Raw genomic sequence first — 9,566 nt, 5'->3', positions numbered from 1 at the left:
CTGCAATATCCTGGGCAAACCTTATTGAATTAAGTTTAGCTTTACTGAATTTATTTTAGGAGTTCATTAAATTAAAAATGCTAATGTTTATGTATTATTGTGGAATTGTATGCAACATCTTCAGGGAGAAGACATGACTAATGTAAATCCTGGGAAGTGTTACGAGTTCAAAGGACTATTTGAAACTATGTGCCAGATAAGGATGAGCTTTTAAAGTTGGGTGGGTTTTCCAGGAAATCTCTAGAGGGAAGGTATACGGGCCTGTATAGCCCCTCCAGTTATGCAAGACCTCAGCCTTTTGAAGCTTTGCCCTGAGAAGGGGATCTTTGTTTGCTTTCTTTGTTTGTTATGAGGACAAGATCACAGGTCCAAACGGTATAAAAGAGACACTCACAGATTCATAGCCAAGGTGGTTATGAATTTGTAACCACAGAAAACCCCCTTGGTTAGGTCTGAAGGACTGACTTCTGCCAGAGCCCTTGTTGGAGCTGGGATATCTGGTGAACTTATTGGCATGTGTGTATGTTCTTGTATTATTCTAATATGCTTTCCCCTTAAGAATAAATGTGCTTCCTTAGAAAAGGCTGTGTGATGCCTTATAACTTTGGGTAATCGGACTGTTTATAGCCTCTGAGGAGAAAAGCAAAGCAGGCTTGCTTAGGCAGTCTGATTGCTAGGGAATTCACTGTGTAGGCAGGGAACTGTACAGCCTGAAAATACCTCGGTCAGTAGGAAAAGAGAGATGCCTGTGTTCCCCCAAAAGAAGTGTCAGCTGGGGAGCCAGAAGGCTGAGTGGGTGCACTCTTGGTGGACCTTCCATCTGTGTGGTGAGTAAAACTATTGAACTCTTCCTAACTATCTGTCACTGCATTATTAACTAAACAAGTATTTAGTTTCCAGTAACCCTGACCGTAGATCATTGCTCTATCCTCCCTGAGTTCAGCTTAGACAAAGCAGAGGTCAAATAACTTTACAGGGTGCACTGCACATTGTTCAGTTGCTTTGACATACACCCTGTTCAATCACCTATCCAGATTGTCCTCTAAAAAATTTAAATGCCCCCTGCTTAAAATGAGATTGCCCAAAAACATTTTTAACCCAGCAACACCAGACACTGTTTGTAAGTTTCATCAGCTTGTAACCTTCTAGGTTGCTTTGCTCTGTCAGTCACTGCAGCTAAACAATTAAAATCCCCATAAAAACAACTGCCGAGACATCATTAAAAATAGCAGGAACTTCTATAAAAAGACCTTTCCCCTGCTTCCGACATTGTGGGTCAGAGATGGTGAAACAATGATACCTCACACCCAAACAACAGAAATCAACAAACACCTCCTCAGCTGTAATTCTACCACCCTCTGCACCAATACTGCATAAATATAAAGCAGTACCTCTACTCCATCATAAGTATCAGGCCCCTCCTCTAATTGCTCTGAGCTTCCACAATGTCATGCCTGGAACAGAGTCTTGTTTCTGGCATCCCACTAGATCCAAATCCTGCCCCTCCAAAAACTGAAGGATCATATGTTTCCAGCACACTCTTAGGATGAGTGTACATTCCAAGTTGCAAATTTCAGTCTCATCTATACAAAAGCTCAGGTCCAAATTGTCACAGATACTTGCAATCCCCACTTAGTGGACTACCTTGTCACTGCTATTAAACCCCCTGTCTTACCCCTCTCTCACAATTCTTTCCTTTAGCCCTTTTTCCTTGTTAGCTAGTTCATGATTGTCAATTGGGGGCCTCCTGAGTCACCAGATCCTGATGATCCCAACTCTGATAGTTCTTTCAGAAGTTGCTTAAGCTCAATAACTCCTGGTTTCTTTCCCACAATGAATGTGGGCACGTTACAAGCACAGGCTTCTCTTTCTGCTCCCCTTCATCTGCAACAATGTCCAATACAGAGAACCTGCTATCTGTCTGAACTATGAAAATGCTACATGGTTTGGACAGTTGGTAGGCCACCCTCAGTTACTGTAACCCCAGCAGTCTCCTTGGATTCTCTTTTTCCCTGTCTGACTTCAAGAAATTTTTCCATTCCTGAAGTTGAGCACATCGAAACCTGCTCCCCAACAAGAGCATCTGCCGTACCCATAGTCTGCCATAGTCTCCTTGGTGACTGGGATTCCTGCATAACCAGTTGTCTATGGATGTCCCTTCCATAGTTTCTCTTTTTCTGCCTCCCCATTTCCAGTATTCTCCCCCACATTACCAGTGCTCATATCCCCATCTGTATTGTCCAGACTCTCAAAGGTTCTCATTTCCTCACCCTTCCCAATCCTGTATCAGTAAAGGACAAGGTCCTTCCCCCTACAAGTAGAGAGGCTCTGCCACTCAAAATGGGGCTTGCATTAGTCATTGCAGTGCTGCTTGGAATCCTTTGACTACCCCAAGCTCAGGAAATGAGGAAGCACCACAAGATCCACCAATCTGTGCACAGTAATTTCTGCATCGGTTTCCAAATAGACAGGCTCTTCCACCATCACATCCAGAGAACTCATTGGAGGAGACATCTTGGCAGGAACAGGAAGTGAGAACTCTCTCTCTCTCGCACACTGCCATTGTGTTTGGGTTCCTAACGCCACAGGGGAATGTTTAAGTCCCCCAGGAACATGTATTTTCACTGAAATCTAAAGAAACATCATGAAAACATTTGTTCTTGTATTAAGTTTTGAGGACCCCTACATTTTGGCCCTACACTTCTTTACACTATCCAGTAATTCTATATAAAACTGAGCTCCCAAGACAAGATATTCAGGGATTTGCTATAATCAGGGATTTCTGAAGGATTTACAAGTGATCCTATATTTCCTTCTGGACACTGGTTTGTCAGAGTTACTAAGGGAAACATCTCAGTAGTGATCTATTAAACCCACTTACTCTGGATTCTAAATCAGAAGCAAATGTTGTAACAACCTTCTGGTAGCCAGCATACAACCATTCACCTCAGGCAGGATAAATAGCAAGGAGGAGGAGGGGGGGAAATGGGAGAGGAAGGTATCTTTGAGACCATTCTTTCAGAGAGTCATAGGTTTGGAGGCCAGAAGAAGTCATTATGATCATCTTGTCTGACCTCCTTCACTAGCCACAGAACCTCACCCAGTAATTTCTGCATCAAGCCTACAATTGTCAGCTCTCCTGTCGCCAAGAAAAAAAAAGTGGCAATTTCAAAAAGTATGCAAACTACATTAATCAGAGGGAAGACACACTAAAGAACCTGAAGCAAAGATCTTGAAGGGGAAAAAAACAGAATGAAGGAAGCACAAAACACGAACACAACTTGAAGTAACTCACTTTTATTGTAAATCTGCGGCAAGAGTTTATATGCTAATTAATCTGCATACTTTTTCAATGTACTGTGTGCTGGGTAAGAGATATTAATCTGAAGTTTTATTATTTTAAATCTCAGCTAAAGCAAAAGAAGTTATTGCTGTGTGTGATGTGTAAAGGGTTTTAGTTCAGCTTCTTAAAATATGTACACATGAGACTGCAAGTTTGCAACATTCCTTTCACATTTTATGTTGTCATTAACAGAAACAATGTACCATATTGTTTGTTGGTTATAGAACAATTTATCTTATTTTAGAGTAAGCTGAAAGTAATGAAGTGTATAGATTCTAAAAGCTGTAGCTAACACGCTCTTTAAGAAATCACTGTGGGGTACCATGCCTCACCTTTCCATAGTCCAATAGCTGCCAATCCTCATCTCTTTAGAGAGACAGAGACAGAGAGAGTGAGAAATTGCATGTCAGAACCTTGTTCATTATTTCCCTACCCACTTTCAGAAATCAGCAGCCTCCCGTTGCTATGACATATCCTTGTTCTGCTGATATTTTATCATATGTGTGTGTGCAGTGTTTGGATTCACGGTGTTCCTGCTGCTTAAATGAAGGTTAGACTAAATGTGGACTAGAACAATGTCCTTGGCATTTTGAGAAGTCTTTAGACAATGATTTCCATTTACTGTGTGAGCAGCATTTTATGATCACATGACTGGATTCCGCAAAACCTACACTAACTGTAAAATGAAGCCACAAAAATTTTATATTGTTGGCCTACCATATCACAGGAAAACCACACTGCAGCTGAGGTGTACGCTACTCAGCTCCAGTTTTCCAAGGGCTCATTTATATACAAAAAAGAATGAAATAGGACTTTTATAATCTAAAAAAGAGTGTCCATACAAAGGTTTTGCACCAGTTTCACTATACTGATTTTGTTAAATTGGGACTCAAACTGTATTTAGATCAACCCTTAGGCTCCTACTTCCCAAAAAAGTAACATGCTGTTGCCAGTACACACATCTCTATCATCATCTTTAATGAATTAAAAGGACTGGTTATTTAAAAAAAATCCACTAATTAATATTGCATATCATTTTACAGGAAAATCCTATATATTTTAATAGAAATCAAATCAACAGTTGTATAAATAAAATAGGGGCTCTATAAAAGTGATTCTTTAAACCTAGGAATGTATCGTATACCACTAGATCATGCTCTCTCCCCTCTCTGAGTGGACTATAATGAATCCCCCCTCTTCACAGTGACAGTGGGAGCCAGCCAACACCCTCTCCCTCCAGTGGGAGCCAGTAGCTTTTCCACCGAGTCCCACAGCTCCATTCAGATTCCTCTGCACTTTGGGGTTCCCCAGTACCGATAGCCCAGAACACACTGCACTTTTCACAATAGCATTCTTCACTCTGGGACATAAATACGAGTTGAAGCCCGTTTGTAGGGGAGATTATCAGGACCCACTGGAAGAGTTATCAGGTCCCAGCATTGTCAGGTGAACACTTCAATTCTTTCCCTAAAGGGCGCAGTCATTTTAATTCCTCTGGTCCTGGGTTGGGTGGGGACTCAGGATGTGGCAACATTGACCATTTTTATTTGCCCCAGTTATTACCTACTTGTTTTTAAATAATCACACTAACATTACAGCCTGACAATTGCGAGTATTCCTCTACAAAACTAATACAAGTCTAATATTCATCCTCTGTCATATATAGCCAGGCTACTTTTGAGTCAGCTGATGTTGTGGGATTGCTATTGAAGTTAAAATTGGCTATGCAGAAATCATGTAATTATTCCTGTAGCAACATTTGAATGTATATAAAAAAAGATTTGATGCAGGTCACTAGTCTCCAACTGCCCACCTTTGTTAAGTAGGGAGTACTGTATGGTATGTTTGATTTTAGTACCTATAGCTCTGAAAGAAAAACCCAGTCACCCTCTAATGTTTTTCTAAGATGCTCATCACCACATGAGCTACGCTGCGCATTGCTTTGGAAAAGTTGGTTCCAAATAGTGCCTGCTTATTTTACTTACTAGAAGTAATTTTCTGTGAAGAGACAGTATTTCATGGGAAAATCTGATCAAGTGGTATTGTTAAATCTGAAGAAAAGTATAACAAAAATGAATGTTTTTATGATGTCTTACAAGTAGTTTAATAATTTTACATTTATGTGATGCTGTTTGTAATACGATTGCATGAGTAGTCTGTTCTTAAATATTAAATATGCATTTACCTTCTCCAGCTAGCCCAGAAACAAAAATGATATATTAGTACTTTAGCAAATGAAAATCATTTTCAATTTCATTAATTTGTTTTGTTTTATTTCATGCATTCGGTAATTTCAATATGTCACAGTGAAAGATGCTATTGACCAGCTTTTAAAAAAATATAAAGTGAATGCATCTTAACAAATTTGATTCATTGTTGCTAGGCTTAAATTTTCAGTCTTATTTCAGCTTTTATATTATTGTTAACCTGAAGCCAACTATTTAATAGTGCACAATAGTTATGGACACATCCAAGCTCCAAGAGTATGTCTGCCTCAGGCATTCTGCTGTCAGCACAAGTGCTGTGTCTAGCTGTGCTCCCAGCACAAGTACACAGGAATATATATGAACAGAGGGTTAAGAGGGTATGGAAGCAGCTGAGATTGGAAACCAGAGGTTTCTGTTTTGCCATTTTCATTGTGTGCTACATTTCATTCGGCAATCCATGAACTGAATGTGATTTTTTTTAAGTCACACCCAAAGGTATTGACTTTTTAAGATGTCTATAAAGCTCAGCATATTTTACTGTCCATGTCCCACTGATAAATATAAAACAGCCAAAAGAAACAGGCATTCCTGTTTCATCCCCTGCTTGTTGGCCTTTGTCCATTAATAAACCATCTTTATTAACTGCCGGCTGCTGAGCTCAAGTACTACTGATAGGTTTAAAAAGTTCACATAAGCCTGTGTCTCTGCTGCTCACCCCCTTGCACAGAAGAGTCACTTTTGGAGTGAGCAACAAAACATGCTGTTCCCACAAGAGTTAATTTAGCATGGCTGGAGACATGCAGATCAGCAACCAGGGGCCTAAGAAAGATGGAAAGAGAAACATTTCCACAAAGTGGAAACAATCTGATTTTTAAAATTCGAATGGGGAGGAAAGACTAGAAAGAAAACAAAGAATAAAAGAACCCGATACATTAATGCGGCCTCGTTCTAGAAAAGCTCCTGGAACACTGAGATTAAAAGAGGTGTAACAGGGTGGTCTGTCCCTTTAAAGGCTGTGGGGCAGGGAGCTAGGGTGACCAAATGTCCCAATTTTATACTGACAGTCCCGATATTTGGGCTTTTGTCTTATATAAGTGGCTATTACCCCCCCACCCCGTCCCAATTTTTCACACTTGCTATCTGGCCACATTACAGGGAGCAGTCAGCCCTGTTCTGAAGAGAAGCCCAGCAGGCAGGTGCTAGGAATCAGCCAATCCAGCAAGACAGCATTTTGTGATTAGATCTGATTCCCAGTTGGAGGCTATAACTGAAGGCTCCAGGCCATGAAAGAGCCTGAGACCAAGAAACAGCTGAGAGTACACTCTCCTATGGGCTGCAGCTGATTTTTGTACAGTACATCCACTTTCTAACATTGTCCACTGTGTCCATGTGGGGGTGCACTGTATTACACTAGTCTGGAACAAAGAAAGTAAAAAATGTACTAATTAGGGCTATCAATTACTTGCAGTTAACTCACACAATTAACTCAAAATTGTGATTAAAAAATAGCTATTAATCACAATTTTAATCACATTGTTAAACAATAGAATACCAATTCTAAATAAGAAAAAGGCCCAAATTGAAATGTATTAAATATTTGATGTTTTTCTACATTTTCAAATATATTGATTTCATATACAAAGTTTACAGCACTCACTTTATATTATATTATAAATATTTGCACTGTAAAAAATGATAAACAAAAGAAATAGTATTTTTTAATTCACCTCATGCAAATATGTAGTGTGATCTCTCTATCGTGAAAGTGCAACTTACAAATGTAGATTTTTTTTTGGTTATATAACTGCATTCAAAAACAAAATAATATAAAACTTTAGAGCCTATAAGTCCACTCAGTCCTACTTCTTGTTCTGCCAATCGTTAAGAAAAATAAGTTTGTTTACATTTATGGGAGATAATGTTGTCTGCTTCTTATTTACAATGTCACCTGAAAGTGAGAACTGGTGTTCGCATGGCACTTTTGTAATCAAAAATAAATATAAAGTGAGCACTGTACACTTTGAATTCTGCATTGTAATTGAAATCAATATATTTTAAAATGTAGAAAACAATCCAAAATATTTAAATGAATGGTATTCTATTATTGTTTAACTGTACGATTAATTTTTTAATCTTGCAATTAATTTTTTCAATCGTGCAATTAGTTGAGATTAATTTTTTTAATCACTTGACAGCCCTAGTAGTAATATACGTTTCATTGAACATAATGTTTTATTGGACAAAGTTAATTTATTCCAATTTGTATATCTATTTTAAAAAAACAACAAAAATGAACAAGTATACCCACTAGATATGTATAGTACCAGGATCTCGATACCCACTGAGGCAGACCAAACTAAGGCTAAAAACCCCTCAAACCATGAAAAACTGTGTGACAAACTCACAGGATAACATTAGTGGGACAGGAGATCAATTAAGCACTTCAAAAGCTGATTTTTGAAAAAAAAAATTACATTTATCTGACCTGCTTTTTCACACTATATATGGCATTCGGTCACATTGCAGCAATGAGTCTATTGTAGTATCCCAGAATATAGTGCTAACTAGCAACAGGACACCCCAACCCAAGTTATGGTGGGTCAAAGATTTGACTTATTCTGCATTGGCAGTGGTTCTAGTCTAGCTGCTAGCTAATAGGGGGTGTTTCTTATTGGTCTCCACCCAAGTTATTTTGTGTAGTCATTGAGCAAATCTCTAATGCTCTTGTACAGCTGTATTTAAATGTGTGTGTGTCTGTGTTTTTAATTTTCTCCAACATTATACAATCTTTTTGCCACAGCAGTTATTAGGGCAGCTCCCTTTCCACTTCCATCTTCAGACAGCATGAAAGTCACATCGCACTGAGGTGCCATTTCTTTCACTGTTTCCCGTAAAATCCTAGAAAAACTAAAAGTAAAACAAAAACATTTTACAATGTGTAAATGGAGTGATCATTTCTACTGGTTTATAAATTATTTAACTCACCACTTATTTAATTTTGTGAATTCTGAAATTTTTAGTTTGCTGATTTTATGCTAATGATTATCATACACGACCACCATAATGTACCCCCAGGTATAAGGGATCCTGAGTGTATCCATGTTGTTCACATCCTTTCTTCACTAACCCAAACTAAAACAGTTTGTTTCACCTATAGGAAGCAAGGGGCCAACAAACAAGACAGCGCACCAGTCAACATCTTCCACTGGTTCTCCCCTGTCCCTTCAGTATGTTCTGCCTCCTACAGCAGGAAACAGAAACAAGTTATTCCATCCTGTGAGATGGTGAGAGAAGAGGACCCATTTCCTCAGAGGGGACCATATGTCACTTAATGATAGTTCTCACTCTAGCATGCAGCAACTGGCAACACTGGGTTCCAGATTCCTTTCATATAAAGAAGCATTGGAGCCTTCTGTGGAGCAACTAGTCTAGCCACCTCTTTGCCATTTCATTCATTGTACTTTATGGGAATTTCACTTTGCCTGTTCCCAGTGGTGCAATGGTGAACATGGAGGTTTAGATGCTCATTAGGCCAGTTAACAGAAAAGGGGTTACGGTTTTTTTGTTTGTTTGTTTTAAAGAAGTGGGGCTTTTTAGGTGCCAAAGGGTTCTGATGATGAAGTCCCATCAGGAGCTAATCCAGGAATTTGTACTGCAGGTGATTCAGAAGAGAAAATAAGAGATGTCAAAAGAAAGTAGTTAAATCTATGGAAACATTTCTATAGCCTAAGTTGGTCAGTTGGGAGATGACAACTATAAATTCCCCTCTATAAATAGCGTGAAAAGTTAATGTAATCTGGAAACATTTTAACAGCAAACAAAAAAAGTGGCACTTCCCCATCTTGGTCACAGTTTTCATTTTCAGTTTTCTTATTTTTTCTACCATCATGAACTGAAGTTAGCAGAGAAGCCTCATATTTTAGAAACTATTGAAGATGCTAGGCAGTCTCCCTTCTGCAAGGTCGGTCTTCTGATGCGGCTAGTTTGGCAGCAAATTCTACCCCTTCCTCTACCAT

General features: G+C 39.0%; 1 protein-coding gene across 2 annotated transcripts in view; it reads right to left on the bottom strand.

Annotated features, from left to right (window-relative positions):
- Positions 1–4,326: 4,326 nt before the first annotated feature.
- The window catches only part of HKDC1 (hexokinase domain containing 1), a 39,256-nt gene continuing 34,016 nt past the window's right edge, over positions 4,327–9,566 (bottom strand). For both annotated transcript variants that reach the window (XM_038408509.2, XM_043519342.1), the window contains exon 18: positions 4,327–8,457. In XM_038408509.2, the coding sequence (XP_038264437.1) occupies positions 8,313–8,457 (145 nt within the window). In that variant the 3' untranslated portion in view covers positions 4,327–8,312. The remainder of the gene's footprint in view (positions 8,458–9,566) is intronic.

The sequence above is a fragment of the Dermochelys coriacea genome, chromosome 7 (assembly GCF_009764565.3).
Source record: "Dermochelys coriacea isolate rDerCor1 chromosome 7, rDerCor1.pri.v4, whole genome shotgun sequence".
NCBI lineage: Eukaryota > Metazoa > Chordata > Testudines > Dermochelyidae > Dermochelys > Dermochelys coriacea.
Note: the sequence above shows the minus strand (reverse complement) of the source record. Positions and strands in the feature narration are given on the sequence as shown.